At 37.4% G+C, this 19,154-nt stretch overlaps 1 protein-coding gene across 1 annotated transcript in view; it reads right to left on the bottom strand.

The window, feature by feature from the left end:
• The window catches only part of LOC139168241 (cytochrome P450 2J5-like), a 96,779-nt gene extending 77,928 nt beyond the window's left edge, over positions 1 to 18,851 (bottom strand). Inside the window, exons 1-3 of the mRNA XM_070753760.1 lie at positions 18,681 to 18,851; positions 6,039 to 6,215; positions 4,129 to 4,270 (exon numbers count right to left, since the gene is read on the bottom strand). Coding sequence (XP_070609861.1) covers positions 4,129 to 4,270; positions 6,039 to 6,215; positions 18,681 to 18,851 — 490 coding nt within the window. The remainder of the gene's footprint in view (positions 1 to 4,128; positions 4,271 to 6,038; positions 6,216 to 18,680) is intronic.
• Between the last annotated feature and the right edge of the window lie 303 nt (positions 18,852 to 19,154).

Raw genomic sequence — 19,154 nt, 5'->3', positions numbered from 1 at the left:
CCTTTTGTTTTTCCCCTTTTAGGCATTAGAATTATAATTCTTTATTGGCCAAGTGTGATTGGACACACAAGGAATTTGTCTTGGTGCATATGCTCTTAGAGTACATAAAAGAAAAAGATACATTTGTCAAGAATCATGTGGTACAACACTTAATGATTGTCATAGGGGTCAAATAAGCAATGAAGAAACAATCAATATTAATAAAAATCTTAGGATACAAACAGCAAGTTACAGTCATACAGTCCTAAGTGGGAGGAAAAGGATGATAGGAATGATGAGAAAAACTAGTAGAAATAGAAGTGCAGATTTAGTAGAAAGTCTGACAGTGTTGAGGGAATTATTTGTTTAGTAGAGTGATGGCGTTTGGGAAAAAACTGTTATTGTGTCTAATCTTGTGTCTATAAATTTACATGGCTAATTATTATTATTATGTCAATACAACACAGCAAATCAGATCACTATGCTGGATTTCATATTTCATATTTCATCACCAGTCGGGCGTTTCCCAAGCACCTAGGACTGCGTGATGTAGTGGCAAATTATGTTTGCCGATCCCAGTAAAGCGGCCTTTTGCAATTGACAGATGGAGATTTTGTCAATTCCAATGGTTTTCAAAGGTCCGCTGAGATCCTTTGGTACTGCGCCCAGCGTGCCAAGTACCACTGGGACCACTTTCACAGGCTTATGCCAGAGTCGTTGCAGCTCGATTTTTAGATCTTTATTATTATTATTATTATTATTATTATTATTATTATTATTATTATTATTATTATTATTTAGATTTGTATGCCGCCCCTCTCCGAAGACTTTCAGAAAGGCAGGGAGGAAACACTCTGGTGTGCTTCTCTGTTGCTTCTAGTCTTATCCTGTTTATCTTTAAGTATTTTCATAACCTGCCTGTCAAGTTAAGATTTGTTATGTTGTAATAGCTCTTAATGCTTCTTGGCAATATGCCTAGACTACCCAGAGCCCCTCTCTGGAGTTTGTTTGCTTGTTTGCTTGCTTGCTAGGTGCTTGACGTTTTAAAAAGCTTTTTAACATTGCTTGGGGTGTACTTTGGTGTTGTACTTCCAAGAGGCAGGATGAAAGCTTGGCATCTCTCTGATTATTTTTTTTTACTGCTTTTCTGGGGGCATATGTTCTTTCCTTAAATTTGGATCATTTCTTTAGGACAGCAGTTCCCAAAGTGCGGTACGCATACCCCCAGGAGTACGGGAAGAGTTTGGTGGAGGTGCATGTTCAGAAAAGGTTATGACATACATCTTGCCTTTTCCAACTTCATATTTATGTGAAGTTGCTTTTTCAGCATTTGTAGACATTAAGTCAAAAAAAAGGAACAGACTATTGGACATGGAGCCGCATCTCAGGTTAAAATTAACAACCAGGGACCCACAGGTTGGATTTACCAACCAGCAGACGTGGTTGGTCAATCCACAGTAACTGAATTTAAACATGCCTGGGATAAACATATATCCATTGTAAGATAAAATACAGGAAATAGTATAAGGGCAGACTAGATGGACCATGAGGTCTTTTTCTGCCGTCAGTCTTCTATGTTTCTATGTTTCTAATTATGACGATCTGTCATCTCAGCACAAACAATTTCATCCTTGATCCAAATAAACGTTATTTATAATATAACTTTTATTTATATTTTATTATGAATAATTTTATTTTTCATTTATTATTATTTTGTGCATGTACCAAAAAAAAGAAAAAATAAATATATATTTTGATTGTTATTAAAGTACATCTTTTTTTTTTTTACGAGGAGTACTAAGCGTTACGGAAATTATAGAAGGGGTACACATATGTCAAAAGTTTGGGAAACACTGCTTTAGGATATCATGCGAGGTGAGTGAGACCAGCAGCACTTAATAATCTTTAAGTGCTGCAAATGGATCTAATAATTCCTTTTCCTAGGTGCGAAAAGGTGTTTTGTCAGTTCACTGAGCTCAGGAGTCTTCAGTTGTCCAGAGCATGGCAGTTAGGGTCTGGATGGGTGTCAACAGGCTCAAACTCAACCCTGACAAGACAGAGTGGCTGTGGGGTTTGCCTCCCAAGGACAATTCCATCTGTCCATCCATTACCCTGGGGGGGATTACTGACCCCCTCAGAGAGAGTCCGCAATTTGGGCATCCTCCTTGATCCACAGCTGACATTAGAACACCAACTTTCAGCTGTGGTGAGGGGGGCATTTGCTCAGGTTCACCTGGTGCACCAGTTGCGGCCCTATTTGGACAGGGAGTCCTTGCTCACAGTCACTTATTTGATTGGATTGGATTGGATTGGATTGGATTTGTATGCCGCCCCTCTCCGTAGACTCGGGGCGGCTAACAACAGTAGTAAACAGCATATGACAATCCAACATAAACAGTTAAAAATACCCCTATTGTAAAACCAAACATATATACAGACATACCATGCATAAAAGAATTATGCCCTCATCACCTCGAGGTTCGACTACTGCAATGCTCTCTACATGGGGCTACCTTTGAAGAGTATTTGGAAACTTCAAATCATGCATAATAATAATAATAATAATAATAATAATAATAATAATAATAATAATAATAATAATAATAATTGTCCCAAAGGTGCTTTTTTGAAGAGTGTTGGAAGAAATATCCATCTGGTTCAAGGTCTAGGAGTCCACTGGAAATGAAGGTTGATTGGAAAGATGATTTATGGGGGGAACAGGACCACGTGGGTTTGAGGTCCTGGGCAGCTGATCAATTTGTTTGATAAGTACACGGATTTTTATACATTTCTGTTCTACAGCATTTTGTAATTTAGAGGCTTGTTTTGTGTATTTTGTTATTTCATTTTAATTAGTTTATCTCCTGAAGGCCAGCAATTACCTGCAGTTTTAATCTTGTTTAACAAATGTAATTAATCCTAATTTAAAATTTCAATTAGATTTAAAATTCCTGGGATCTGACTAGATCCAGGCTAAACTGATTCAGAACATTGATGTAAATTGGTGATTTAATTCAAAGATTCCAATGCCTCTCCTCAGACAATCCCCAGATTTTAATTTCAACCAGTTTGGAAATCTGATTAAATTTTTTAAAAATGCAGTAATTGTTTTGAAAATAATGTGGATCATTTTTTTCCAAAGCCCAGGGATGCTCAATATCATGAGCTGCTCCGAGTCCTCAGAGAGGGGCAGCATACAAATTTAATTAATAAATAAATATCCTAATTTGGTCTCCTACACACAATTTAGATTGGGGGAAAAAAATCTGAAAATTTGGGTACATTTATGCATTTAAATGTGCTCAAATGTTTTACAGTGTACTGATTTCTAGTTTTTAGTTCCTCGCACAATATATTATTGATATCAGACAAGGCTCCCCATATGTACTATCTATATGTACTATCCTTTAATCCTGCCAAGGGGGTGCAATGGTTAGAGTACAGCGCCAGCTCAAGGTTGACTCAGCCTTCCATCCTTCCCAGGTAGGTAAAATAAGGATACAGATTGTTCGAGAGGGCTGTAAAAGTACTATGAAGCAGTATATAAGTCTAAATGCTACTGCTATTATTGCAAAAAATAGATCCAGTTCATCATTCAATACCCCTTAATATTTCAAATACTTTTAAATAATTCCTCTTTGTTTTAGAACCTGAGACTGGCCCTTGTTCCCACAACCCTTCATGGCACCAGACCAGAATATCTCCGGGACCGCCTTCTGCTGCACGAATCCCAGCGACCAGTTAGGTCCCACAGAGTTGGCCTTCTCCAGGTCCCGTCGACTAAACAATGTCGTCTGGCGGGACCCAGGGGAAGAGCCTTCTCTGTGGTGGCCCCGACCCTTTGGAACCAATTCCCCCCAGATATCCGAGTTGCCCCCACCCTCTTTACCTTTCATAAGTTCCTTAAAACCCACCTCTGTCATCAGGCATGGGGGAATTGAGACTTCCCCCCCCCCCCTAGGCTTATAAAATTTATGCATGGTATGCTAGTATGTATGATTGGTTTCTAAATTGGGGTTTTTAAATTAACTTAAATATTAGATTTGTTTATACTGTATTATTATTGCTGTTAGTCGCCCAGAGTCTGTGGAGAGGGGCGGCATACAAATCTGATTAATAAATAAATAAATAAACCCAGATTTAACTCACCTTGGATGTCAGAATGATTTGTCAAGAGAAGCAGAGCCCACATAATAGTAGCGAAGGTTGTCTCTGTTCCAGCAGCAAAAAAATCAAGAATACACTGAGCCAGGTTCTCTTCATTGAAGGTAGAGTTGGGATCATTTTTGCTCTGAGGTTTAAAATGGAAAATGAAAAATTACAACGAATTCTTTTTTTTTCAATATTTTTTTATTATTTTTCATTAGACAAACAAAAACAAACAACATTCAACATTCAAGGAGCTACCATTGCTCCGCTTGTCGCAGAAGTCTAACTAGTACAGAAAAAAAAATACCTAACTATAATCAGATCAATACAGAAATATAACATACGCTCTCTATGTTCTTGTTAAATTTAACTCTGTATTCTTTATATTAATTAATTTTCTTATCTATAAAATATCAAATACTTAAACTAAAAATAAAATATAAAAAATAACACTTTAAAATTTATCATATTGCAAAAATACTCTATGTTTATATTGTTTTTCAACTATTACGTTCTATCTACTATTATCATAATATAATTTTTTTTTAAAGAAATTCACTTAGTTAAATATTCTCTCATATGTGTATACAGTTAACATTCAAATTAATAAGTTCTATGTAGCTGTCAGCACTCCAAATAACATCTGAGAAATAAATCAGGGTACAAGCCTCATCTTTCTTCCAAGTTCCAACTGGTGATCAGAGTCATATTGGTACTGAACTGTGGTCAAGCCAGTACTAAGGTTCCTACAGTTCCCCACCCTGGTTAAAGTTCATCCTCATCCCCACATCCACAAGTTCATCACAAGTGCCAATCTGATTGCCTGCAAGTCCACAGACACCTCCTCCATAACCGGTAGAAAAGCCATTTTATATGCCATTCTGAGTCCACTTTGATTAAGCAGCATATAAATATAATAAATAAAATAAATAAATAAAATATTTATTAATTTATTAATTTATTAATTTATTAATTTATTAATTTATTAATTTATTAATTTATTAATTTATTAATTTATTAATTTATTAATTTAATAATTTAATAATTTAATAATTTAATAATTTAATAATTTAATAATTTAATAATAATTTAATACTATTTAATAATAATAGTAGTAATAATAATAATAATAATAATAATAATAATAATAATAATAATAATAATAATAATAATAATAATAGCACAGATGATCCACTCAAACTTGTGCCAGAAATACCATCTACCAGTGGTAAAGAACTGGTGGGAGCATAAGCCTGAAAAAGTGGTCAAAAATGAGCAAGTAAAACTACTGTGAGACTTCAGACTGACCGAATTCTGAAGCATAACACACCAGACAACCTGATTGTGGAGAAAAAGAAAGTATGGATCATCGACATCGCAATCCCAGGAGACAGCAGAATCGAGGAGAAGCAGCTAGAGAAATTAGTGAAATATGAAGATCTGAAAACCGAGCTGCAACGACTCTGGCACAACCCAGTGAAAGTGGTCCCAGTGGTACTTGGCATGCTGGGCGCAGTACCAAAGGATCTCAGCGGACATTTGGAAACCATCGGAATTGACAAAATCTCCATCTGTCAGTTGCAAAAGGCCACTTTACTGGGATCAGCACACATAATTCGCTGCTACATCATGCAATCCCAGGTGCTTGAGAAGCGCCCAACTGGTGATAAAATACGAAATCCAGCATAGTGATCTCGTTTGCTGTGTTTTACTGACAATAATAATAATTTTAAAAAAATAAAAGCATAGAATAATATAATAAAAGCATAGAATATATACACAATGGGAGCTAAATAAACAAGAAGAAAAATCCAAGATGAAGTAACACATTATAAGTAGCTCTGCCTGCTTATTTACAGAAAGGAATATAATAATTCCTATTGTGGTATTGAACAACAATACACCCATACCTTCTCTATCTGAAGAAGATAGTAATCAATGAAATCTTGTGGCTCATGCAGAGAGTGAGATTCCTTGTGTTTCTCTATTTCCTGCTTTGCAAATGCAATGGAAATATCCACAGAAGCCAGGACTTTCTTGTGAGGGCCCGGGAGGTGCTTCATTAATTGTGGGAACAAATCATACACCTAACAGAAAGAGAAGAGGAAAAGTTATTTATTCCCCACCCTAAGTAAAGCAGGGAAGGATCAAACACAGCATAAGACTAACAATCCTGGGCCTAGAAAGCCTAGAACTACAGCTCCTAAAACACAATTTGAGTATTGCCCACATGATCATATGCTGCAACGTCCTACCGGTCAATGACTACTTCAGCTTCAACTGCAACAACACAAAAGCACACAACAGATTCAAACTTAATACGAACCGCTCCAAACTTGACTGTAAAAAATATGATTTCAACAATCGAGTTATCGAAGCGTGGAACTCATTACCGGACTCAATTGTGTCAACCCCTAACCCCCAACATTTCTCCCTTAGACTCTCCACGATTGACCTCTCCAGGCTCCTAAGAGGCCAGTAAGGGGTGTACATAAGTGCACTGGTGTGCCTTTCGTCCCCTGTCCAATTGTCTTTCCTTTCTTTCACCTATCTTATATATTCTCTTCCTTTCATATATCCTCTCCTCTAAGTTCACTTTTACCCTTATATATATTACCACATGTCTATTTTCTTCCTATGTATTTGTGTATTGGACAAACAAACAAATAAACAAACAAACAAACAAACAAACAAATAAATAAATAAATAAAATAAGAACCCAAGAAGAGCCATGCTGAATCAGGCCAAAGCCCATCGAGTCCAGCATTCTGTGTCACACAGTGGCCCACCAATTGTCCATGGGGATCTTGAGCAGAAAGAGAAGGCCAAACCCTCCCTTTCCCTTGACCCCCAACAAATGGGACCCAAGGGAATCCTGCCTGCCTCCACCAACATAGAGGCGGCACTTGGACATCCATTTCAATAACAACCATTACACTTGGCATTCATGAATCTGTCTAATCCTGCCTTGAAGCTATCCAGGCTGACAGCTGTCATGGCGTCTTTGGGAAGTTAATTCCATAAACCAATGACCCTCTGGGTGAAGAAATATTTCTCTTTGTTTGTCCTCACTTTTTTACCAGTGAGCTTTAGGGAGTGCCCCCTCGTCTTAGTATTGTGTGATAGAGAAAAGAATTTTTTCTCTATCCACCTTTTCTATCCCGTGCATGATTTTATACACTTCGATCAATTTCACCTCTTCAACACCGCCTTTCAAGGCTGAAGAGACCAAGGCATTGCAACCTGGTTTCCTAAGGGAGGGGCTCCATTTCTTTGATCATTCTTGTTGCCCTTTTTTGCACCTTTTCCAGTTCCATTATATCCTTCTTGAGTGCGGTGACCATAAGTCACGTGCCAACAAGATAATGCCTTGGATGCCTTTCTTTACTCCTGAATGTCTTTCTTTGGACCATTAGTAGCTAAGATCCTTGTAGAGATCTTAAGCTTACATTAAATCTTTACACTCATTTGAGCTGCCTGAATCTCCTGATTTCTCTGGCGTTTAATAGGAAGGTAGGGATGACATATGGGCTCAAGGGTTTGGAAGGTTGAGAGGGACATTCCAAGCTATTAGATGGACTGGAATAGTCAAGCTATAGATATATGGAAATATTTTTATTTTATTATTTATTTTATTTATTGGATTTGTATGCTGCCCCTCTCCATAGACTCGGGGCGGCTAACAACAATAATAAAAACAGCATGTAAATCCAATACTACAACAACTAAAAAACCCTTATTTTAAAACCAATCATACCTACAAGCAAACATACCATGCATAAATTGTAAAGGCCTATAGGGAAAGAGTATCTCAGTTCCCCCATGCCTGATGGCAGAGGTGGGTATTAAGGAGCTTACAAAAGGCGAAGAGGGTGGGGGCAATTCTAATCTCCGGGGGGAGTTGGTCCCAGAGGGCCGGGGCCGCCACAGAGAAGGCTTTTCCCCTGGGCCCCGCCAAACGACATTGTTTAGTTGATGGGACCCGGAGAAGGCCCACTCTGTGGGACCTAACTGGTCACTGGGATTCGTGCAGCATCACCTAGAACAGTGATGGCGAACCTATGATATGGGTGCCACTGGCGGCACACAGAGCTATATCTGCTGGCAAGTGAGCCATTGCCGTAGCTCAGTTCCAACGTGCATGTGTGTGCCAGCCAGCTGATTTTTTGATCACACAAAGGTTCTGGGAGGGTGTTTTTGTCTTTCAGAGAGCCTCCAGGGGGTGGGGGAGGCCTTTTTTACTCTCCTCCATCTCCAGGGAAGCCTTTGGAGCCTGGGGAGGGTGAAACACAAGCCTTCTGCACTCACCAAAAGTTGGGAAATAGGCCGTTTCCAGCCTCCAGAGGGCCTCCAGGAGGTGGGGGAAGCGGCTTTTGCCCTCCCCAGGCATTGAATTATGTGTGGGGGTACCCATGCATGTACAATAGCACGTACACAGGTTCTTTTGGCACCCAATGAAAAAAAAGATTCGCCATCATTGACCTAGAATACTGTTTATTCTTGACAACACGCACACAAATTGGAAATAAGAGTAGATTAATATTAACCGCTCCAAACTTGACTGTAAAAGATATGACTCCAGCAACCGAGTTGTCGAAGCGTGGAACTCATTACCTGAGTCAGTAGTGTCAACCCCTAACCCCCAACATTTTTCCCTTAGACTATCCACGATTGACCTGTCCAGGTTCCTTAGAGGCCAGTAAGGGGCGTGCATAAGTGCACCAGAGTTCCTTCCGTCCCCTGTCCAATTGTCTCTCCTTATCTCATTTATCTTTTCTTCCTTTCAAATATGCTCACCTCTACTTTTATATATTTTCTTCTATTCTTTTCTTTATTTATATTACTACATATCTATTCTCTTCAATGTGTATTATGTATTGGACAAAATAGATAGATAGATAGATAGATGATAGATAGATAGATAGATAGATAGATAGATAGATAGATAGATAGATAGATAGATAGATTGATTAGACAGACAGACAGACAGACAGATAGATGATAGATAGATAGATACCTAGATAGATAGATAGATAGATAGATAGATAGATAGATAGATAGATAGATAGATAGATAGATAGATAGATAGATAGATAGGTAGATACCTAGATAGATAGATAGATAGATAGATAGATAGATAGACAGACAAACAGACACACACACACATACATACATACATGCATACATAGACGGACGGACGGACGGACGGACGGACGGACGGACGGACGGACAGACAGATAGATAGATAGATGGATGGATAGATAGATACGTAGGTAGGTAGGTAGGTAGGTAGATTGATTGATTGATAGATAGATAGATAGATAGATAGATAGATAGATAGATAGATAGATAGATAGATAGATAGATAGATAGATTGACGGATTTCCAATGCTGACCATTCAAGGATTCCACGAAAATAATAGTGGTGGTGGGTGACCTTTGCTTCCTTAGTAGAAAAAAAATGACTCACCGCATGAAACGTGTCACCGATGAATTTGAAAATAATTTGGAGCGCTTGAACCAGCTTCTGGAACTTTTCATCTTCTGCAGAAAACTGATGTCCAAAACTCAAAGCACATATGATGTTAGAAACTGCGTTTAGTACTGAAAATGAAGGATCGAATGGTTGACCTGCAAAGGAAGGATATTTCATCATGAATCCAGCCACTCCTATTTGTACTAGAATCAGAATCATGCAGCTGGAAGAGATTTCAGAGGTCTTCTAGTCCAGTCTCCATCTCAAGGCAGGACTTTTATACCATCCCAACATTCTGCAACCCAACAAGACCAACACAGACTTCAGAGGAGAATCAGAACTGCAGAAGAAACAATGGCTGCCAACCTGCCTTCCATTGAGAACCTGTATACTGCACGAGTCAAAAAGAGGGTGGTGAAAATATTTACTGACCCCTCACATCCTGGACACAAACTGTTTCAACTCCTACACTCAAAACGTCACTACAGAGCACTGCACACCAAGACAACTAGACACAAGAACAGTTTTTTCCCAAACGCCATCACTCTACTAAACAAATAATTCCCTCAACACTGTCAAACTTTTTACTAAGTCTGCACTTCTATTTCTCCTAGTTTTTTCTCATCATTCCTATCACCCATTTCCTCCCACTTAGGGCTGTATGACTGTAACTTGTTGCTTGTATCCTAAGATTTATATTAATATTGATTGTTTCTTCGTTGCTCTATTTGATCCCTACGACAATCATTAAGTGTTGTACCACATGTTTCTTGACAAGTCTATATTTTCTTTATGTACACTGAGAGCATATGCACCAAGACAAATTCCTTGTGTGTCCAATCACACTTGGCCAATAAATAATTCTATTCTATATAGTTATTCAGGCTATTTTGAAAACTTCCTGTCAGGGTTCCAAATAGCATCCAAAATTAAATCATAGTCCAAGGCAAAGTATTCCCCAAAGTGACAATTTATTAATAGAGCCATGTTGGCACATCCAGGTGAAACCCAAATATGAACCTTCCCAGGTTTTATCACCCAGTTGAAAGTTCAAGGCCTTGTCCTGACACTCACAAGTCTAACACATTGCCCAATCTTCAGAAAATTGGTTATGACCTATAAAGCCCATCATGGCATTGGACCAGAATATCTCCGGGACCGTCTTCTGCCGCACGAATCCCAGCGACCAGTTAGGTCCCACAGAGTTGGCCTTCTCCAGGTCCCGTCAACTAAACAATGCCGTTTGGCGGGACCCAGGGGAAGAGCCTTCTCTGTGGTGGCCCCGACCCTCTGGAACCAGCTCCCCCCGGAGATTAGGATTGCTCCCACCCTCTTTGCCTTTCGTAAGCTCCTTAAAACCCACCTCTGTCGTCAGGCTTGGGGGAATTGAGATATTCCCTTCCCCCTAGGCTTATAAAATTTATGCATGGTATGTCTGTATGTATGATTGGTTCTTTAAATTGGGGTTTTTAAAATTACTTTTAATATTAGATTTGTTTACATTGTCTTTTTACTGTTGTTAGCCGCCCCGAGTCTGCGGAGAGGGGCGGCATACAAATCCAATAAATAAATGAATGAATGAATGAATGAATGAATGAATGAATTAAATAAATAAATAAATAAATAAATAAATAAATAAATAAATAAATAAATAAATAAATAAATAAATAAATAAATAAATAAATAAATAAATAAATAAATAAATAAATAAATAAATAAATAAATAAATAAATAAATAAATAAATAAATAAATAAATAAATAAATAAATAAATAAATAAATAAATAAATAAATAAATAAATAAATAAATAAATAAATAAATAAACAAACAACCAAACAAATAAACAAACAAATAAACAAATAAATAAATTTTAAAAAATGAAACTTCAAAAGGATCCCATCTAATTTATCAGGCAGTAAAAAAGAAACTGCAGCAGATTTGTTCTTTCAAATTTGCAAGACTCTATTAATGTAACCTTACAATAAAGTAGAACTGGTTCATCTAGAAGAGAAATGAGAAACTGTCCATTGTAAAAAAACAAACAAACCAATTAAAAAAACCTAATCAAATACATCTACTTTTGTTGGAATGCATGTTAGAATATGTATTTTGTACTGCAACAACTACAGAATTATTTAGCCAGTAGATGGCAGTGCTTAGTGTGCATCGATACTTATAATCTATGATTTGTTATATGTTCTGATCAGAGTTTACTGTTTCTTGTTTGTTTGTTTGTTTGTTTGTTTGTTTATTTATTTATTTATTTATTTGTTTGTTTGTTTGTTTGTTTGTTTGTTTGTTTATTGTTAGAGTTGAAAGGGACCATGAAGGCCATCAAGTCCAACCCCCTGCCCAAGCAGGAACCCTATAGCACACCAGTCAAGTGGCAGTTCAATCTTCTCTTAAAAATGTCCAGAGTGTTGGAGTTCACAATGTCCGCTGGTAGGTTGTTCCATTGGTTGATCGCTCTGACTCTCAGGAAGTTCCTCCTTATCTCCATGTTCAATCTCTCCTTGGTCAGCTTCCAGCCGTTGTTCCTCGTCTGGCCCTCTGGTGCTCTGGAGAATAAAGTGATCCCCTCCTCTCTGTGGCAACCCCTCATATACCTGTAGACTGCTATCATGTCCGCTCTGGCCCTCCTTTTCTCTAGGCTATCCATGCACAGTTCCCTCAGTCTCTCTTCGTAAGTCTTGGTTTCCAATCCCTTAATCATCTTGGTTGCTCTTTTTTGCACCTTCTCCAGAGTTTCAATGTCTCTTTTGAAGTGTGGTGACCAGAACTGAATACAGTACTCCAGGTGTGGTCGGACCAGGGCGTAGTAGAGTGGTATTAAGACTTCCCTGGTCTTGGAATGTATTCCCCTGTGGATGCAGCTTAGGATTGTGTTGGCTTTTTTAGCTGCTGCTGCACATTGTTGGCTCATGTTTAGTTGATTATCCACCAAGACTCCAAGGTCTCTTTCGCAGTCGCTACTGCTAAGAGGGGTTTCTCCCAGGTTGTATGTGTGTCCAGGGTTTTTTCTGCCTAGGTGAAGGACTTTGCTCTTGTCGATGTTAAACATCATTTTGTTGGTATGGGCCCACTGTGTTAGTCTGTCTAGGTCTTTCTGTAATGTTAGCCTGTCTAAATTATGGTAATACAGTTGAGCAGTAAAGCACATGGTGATTGTATTCTTTGATTGCTCTTTGTGGCACTTTATATAAACAGAATTTCTAACAATTTTTATTTAAAATACTCAGAATGGAAACAATTTTGGCAGATAGGAATTTGAATCACAACCCTAAATGACAATACCTTTTGTTTCTCTAAAGAGCTCCACCAACGTCTGAGCCGCGTCTTCTATCTGATGCTCAATGCTTTTCTTCCCCAGGCCCATCTTCCGCAGAGAAGTGACGCCAATGTGTCGCTGCTGTTTCCAGTTGTGGCCATTGGAGAAAACAATTCCTGAGGGCATCAACAGACAATGATAAATGATACCTTTGTATCATTGATACCTGTTCTTGCCACTCCTCCACTCGCAACCGAATACCCTACGAAACTAGGTTAACAATCCTTGGCTTAGAAAGCTTAGAACTATGTTGCCTTAAACGCGATCTAAGCATAGCCCATAAAATCATGTGCTATAACATTCTCCCAGTCAACGACTACTTCAGCCTCAACCACAACACACGAGCGCACAACAGAAACCAACCTAATGTAAACCCCTCTAAAATCAACTGCAGGAAATACGACTTCTGTAACAGAGTAGTTGATGCATGGAATTCATTACCAGACTCTAGTATCATCTCCTAACCCCCAAAACTTTAGCCGTAGACTATCCACTATTGACCTCTCCCAATTCCTAAGGGGTGTGCATGTGAACCAGCATGTCCCCTGTCCTAAAGTTTCTTTATTTTTACTTGTCGCATGTGTATGAATATTATTACTTCTAATGCTTTCCCTTTCTCTTTCAGATTTAGACATTTACTTGTATTTATTATCAAAATAAATAAAATAAATCTATCTAACTTTCAGGTGTGAATACCAAATCCTTCTGACATGTTGCCATTTTTGTAAAATTCTGAACTTGTTATTTTTTCTTTACAAAATATTTATTTATTTTGGGATCCATATGAACTTTGGGGGACATACATGCTGTAGTGACCCCAGGTGCAGTGCTTGCCCAATGTTTGTCATATATTTATGATGGACATCAAAACCTTCTAAGATGGTGTAATTGTTCGTGTACATGAACTTCTATTATAGGCACTGTTGGTTTTGAATAACATGATTAAAGCTGCAGATGTTATTTAAATTGTAGCTCTGTTAGCACCTTTGAAAAGATCCCAACCGCTCCTAATACTGAAAGCTTATATGATAAATAGATGGGGGGGGAGAGAGAGAGAGAGGGAGAGAGAGAGAAAGAGAGAGATTGAGGGAGAGGGAGAGAGAAAGAGAGAGATTGAGGGAGAGAGAGAGAGAGAAAGAGAGAGAGAGAGATTGAGGGAGAGAGAGAGAGAAAGAGAGAGAGAGATTGAGGGAGAAAGAGAGAAAGAGAGAGAGAGAAAGAGAGAGAGAGATTGAGGGAGAGGGAGAGAGAAAGAGAGAGAGATTGAGGGAGAGAAAGAGAGAAAGAGAGAGAGAGATTGAGGGAGAGAGAGAGAGAGAGAAAGAGAGAGAGAGAGATTGAGGGAGAGAAAGAGAGAAAGAGAGAGAGAGATTGAGGGAGAAAGAGAGAAAGAGAGAGAGAGAAAGAGAGAGAGAGATTGAGGGAGAGGGAGAGAGAAAGAGAGAGAGATTGAGGGAGAGAAAGAGAGAGAGAGATTGAGGGAGAGAGAAAGAGAGAGAGATTGAGAGAGAGAGAGAAAGAGAGAGAGAGAGATTGAGGAAGAGAGAGAGAAAGAGAGAGACTGAGGGAGAGAGAGAGAGAGAAAGAGAGAGAGAGAGAGAAAGAGAGAGAGATTGAGGGAGAGAGAGAGAAAGAGAAGAGAGAGAGAGAAAAAGAGAGTTAGATGATAGAATGAATTCTTTATTGGTCAAGTGTGGTTGGACACACAAGGAATGGTGCATATGCTCTCGGTATACAAAAAAATATCCAACAAGATACACTCATCAAGAATCACAAGGCACAACACCCAGAGACAGTAAAATGGAACAACAAGCCATGAAATCATACTAGGAAACTAATTTATTTGACTTCTATGCCACCCAATCCCAAAAGACTCAGGGCAGAAATAATGTAAATCACAAGGATACAAGGAACAAAATTACAGTCACACAGTCCTAAGTAGGAAGAGATGGGGAACAGAAATAATGAGACCAATAGTATTACTAATGCAGCCTAATGTGAATAGTTTGACAGCGTTGAGGGAATTATTTGCTTAGCAGAGTGATGGTGTTCAGGAAAAAACTATTCTTGTGTCTAGTCTTGGTGTGCACTGCTCTATAGCATCATTTTGAGGGTAGGAGTTGAAACAATTTGTATCCAGGATGCGAGGAGTCTGTTTACACAGGGGTGTAAATAAGTGCACTGGTGTGCCTTTCGTCCTCTGTCCAATTGTCTTTCCTTTCTTTCACCTATCTTATATAGAAACATAGAAACATAGAAGTTTGACGGCAGAAAAAGACCTCATGGTCCATCTAGTCTGCCCTTATACTATTTTCTGTATTTTATCTTAGGATGGATATATGTTTATCCCAGGCATGTTTAAATCCAGTTACTGTGTATTTATCTACCATGTCTGCTGGAAGTTTGTTCCAAGGATCTACTACTCTTTCAGTAAAATAATATTTTCTCATGTTGCTTTTGATCTTTCCCCCAACTAACTTCAGATTGTGTCCCCTTGTTCTTGTGTTCACTTTCCTATTAAAAACACTTCCCTCCTGGACCTTATTTATATTCTCTTCCTTTCATATATCCTCTCCTCTAAGTCCACTTTCACCCTCTTTTATATTATCACATGTCTATTTTTCTTCCTATGTAATTGTGTATTGGACAAATGAATAAATGAAAAAAACCCAGTACTCTTTTTGACCTGTGCAATGGAATCAATGGAAGGCAGATTGGCAGCAATTGCTTTTTCTGCCATTCTGATTATTTTCTGAAGTCTGTGTCGGTCTTGTTGGGTTGCAGATCCAAACCAGACCGTTATAGAAGTGCAGTTGACAGACTCAATAATTCCTCAGCAGCTCTTTGAACAAATAGAACTTCCTGAGTTGGTGTAGAAAGAACATTCTTTGTTGTGCTTTTTTGATGACGTTGTTGATGTTAGGTGTCTTGAGTTGGAATAGAACCTAAAAATGTTAAGGTCTCTATTGTTGATATGATACATAGATTCAGTGATGGGCTCCTACAGGAATGGTCAGGAACACAGTTCCAGTAGCAAAATTTAGATCTCCACCCCAGAGCACCCAATTTGCACTGAAAGATGTTGAAACAAATGCATAAGCCACACCCACAGTGTGGTAGTAAAAAATTTGATAGCCCATCACTGTATATATTAGATTGTATGTGTGCATATGTATGTATTTATGTATGTATGCATGTATGTAAATCCTATGCAATAAAATCCTATGCAATAAAAATAAATATTTTCCATTCTGCCTCAGAGCACTTCTCAAATTATTCAAGGTCGAGGTGATTAATGAATGTATAGTCAACTAAACAATGCCGTCTGGTGGGACCCAGGGGAAAAGCCTTCTCTGTGGCGGCCCCGACCCTATGGAACCAGCTCCCCCCGGAGATCAGAATTGCCCCCACCCTCCTTGCCTTTCGTAAGCTCCTTAAAACCCACCTCTGTCGTCAGGCTTGGGGGAACTTAACTACCCTTTCCTCCCTAGGCCTATACAATGTATGCATGGTATGTTTGTGTGTATGTTTGGTTTTAATAAGGGTTTTTTAATTATTTTAAACATTAGATTTGTTGCATGCTGTTCATTACTGTTGTTAGCCACCCCGAGTCTACCGAGAGGGGCGGCATACAAATCTAATAAATAAAATAAAATAAAATAAAATAAAATAAAATAAAATAAAATAAAATAAAATAAAATAAAATAAAATAAAATAAAATAAAATAAAATAAAATAAAATAAAATAAAATAAAATAAAATAAAATAAAATAAAATAAAATAAAATAAAATAAAATAAAATAAAATAAAATAAAATAAAATAAAATAAAATAAAATAAAATAAAATAAAATAAAATAAAATAAAATAAAATAAAATAAAATAAAATAAAATAAAATAAAATAAAATAAAATAAAATAAAATAAAATAAAATAAAATAAAATAAAATAAAATAAAATAATAAAATAAAATAAAATAAAATAAAATAAAATAAAATAAAATAAAATAAAATAAAATAAAATAAAATAAAATAAAATAAAATAAAATAAAATAAAATAAAATAAAATAAAATAAAATAAAATAAAATAAAATAAAATAAAATAAAATAAAATAAAATAAAATAAAATAAAATAAAATAATAAAATAATAAAATAAAATAATATTGAATATACATCTTTGTGTGGCCAGTCAATAACTGGGGCAGTTAGATGTGCTGGTTAAATGAAATGAGTAAAAATCAAATCCAAATCAGAAATATTAAAGAAGAGGATAGAGATCCAGAGGAAGGGGAAGATGGAAGGGGAAGACATTTATTTTGCTGGTAAAGCACTTTGTTTACTACATCTTACTTTTTTCCCCCTGTGCTAAGGTATACATGACATTACCACAAATTAGAAGAGTTTGATAGTTATTAAGCTGGAATTTCTTACAATTTGCACTTACCCCTTCCTTTCCCAAAATCATTCAAGAAAGCATCCTCTGGTCGATACGAAAATTCTTCTGGGAAGTTGGTCATTCCTTCTTTCACAGTTTTGAATCCGGAGAGAACCACCATAAGTTGTTGCCCAAACCACAAAGAGTAAATACTTCCATATCATTTTACAGGCTGTCAAGTGAATTAAAGATGAGAAACGTTACAATCAAATACACAGATTATTCCCATTTAATACTGTATGCTATCCACAGGTGTTCCTAAATCCTGAATTCTAAGACTTTTCACCATTTGCAATTCTCCCTCTTTAGAATTATTTTTTTCTTGCCAAGAATGGCTTTCTGATTTTAGGAATTATTTTTCTAGGAAAAGGAAAAATCCTTTTATTTATTTTTGTTTTGTCTATTTTATTCACTGATTGAATTTTTACACCACCATCCTCTCTCTGAAAAATTGGTTCCATGATCAAACATTTATTGCTAAGATTGAACTAGAAGTTGCCTTCTAAAAATTCAGCCCCATTATTTTACACTTGTTCTCTGGGAAGCAACTATTAAAAAGCAGTCTTACATTAGGGGCGTACATTAGTGCTCAAGCAATCTCACACTACTCACAAGAGCCTACAAAACTTTTGCCAGACCCATCCTAGACTACTGCTCATCTGTCTGGAACCCATACCACATCTCAGACATCAACACCCTTGAAAATGTCCAAAGATATTTCACCAGAAGAGCCCTTCACTCCTCCACTCGAAACAGAATATCCTACGAAAATAGACTAACAATCCTGGGCCTAGAAAGCCTAGAACTACAGCGCCCAAAACACGATTTGAGTATTGCCCACAAGATCATATGCTGCAACGTCCTACCGGTCAATGACTACTTCAGCTTCAACCACAACAACACAAGAGCACGCAACAGATTCAAACTTAATACGAACCACTCCAAACTTGACTGTAAAAAATACGATTTCAACAATCGAGTTATCAAAGCGTGGAACTCATTGCCGGACTCAATTGTGTCAACCCCTAACCCCCAACATTTCTCCCTTAGACTCTCCACGATTGACCTCTCCAGGTTCCTAAGAGGCCAGTAAGGGGCGTACATAAGTGCACTGGTGTGCCTTTCGTCCCCTGTCCAATTGTCTTTCCTTTCTCTCACTTATCATATATATTCTCTTCCTTTCATATATCCTCTCCTCTAAGTTCACTTTACCCTTATATATATTACTACATGTCTATTTTTCTTCCTATGTATGTGGCATGATGAATTATACCATAATTTTGACAATTATCGTGATTACTACTTAGAATTAAGTACCTTACGGAAGTAATCTTCACTGAGCGAAAGCCCACCGGCCAACAAGGTCCCAATGATAGGCAGAGGCAAAGACCCAGGAGGCAAATGTCTTTGGGTCCAAAGTTGTTTCAGAAAGAGGAGAACCAACAGAGCAAACAGCAAAAAAACCAAAATTATCCCTATCACCATCATTGTTCTGCTTCTTCTTTTTCTTTGATCTTCACTAGTGGCTCTGGAGATAGTTCTGTATCCTTTTGTCTGATGTTATTTGACCTTCTTCCTGTTTACATATTCATGGATGGGAATGAATAACATTATAAGTTTGGCATTTTGTCAACTAGTTATTACATGAATCCACGTGAATGAGGTTCCCTGTGACCATGCATCACTCAAATAATAAAGCACATTTTTTAAAAAAAATAAAAAAATCTAGGCCCCACTATGTGTTTAACATGATACTATGGCAGAATCATTTGCAAATCATGATGAAACCAT

Source organism: Erythrolamprus reginae, chromosome 5, assembly GCF_031021105.1.
Source record: "Erythrolamprus reginae isolate rEryReg1 chromosome 5, rEryReg1.hap1, whole genome shotgun sequence".
NCBI lineage: Eukaryota > Metazoa > Chordata > Lepidosauria > Squamata > Dipsadidae > Erythrolamprus > Erythrolamprus reginae.
Note: the sequence above shows the minus strand (reverse complement) of the source record. Positions and strands in the feature narration are given on the sequence as shown.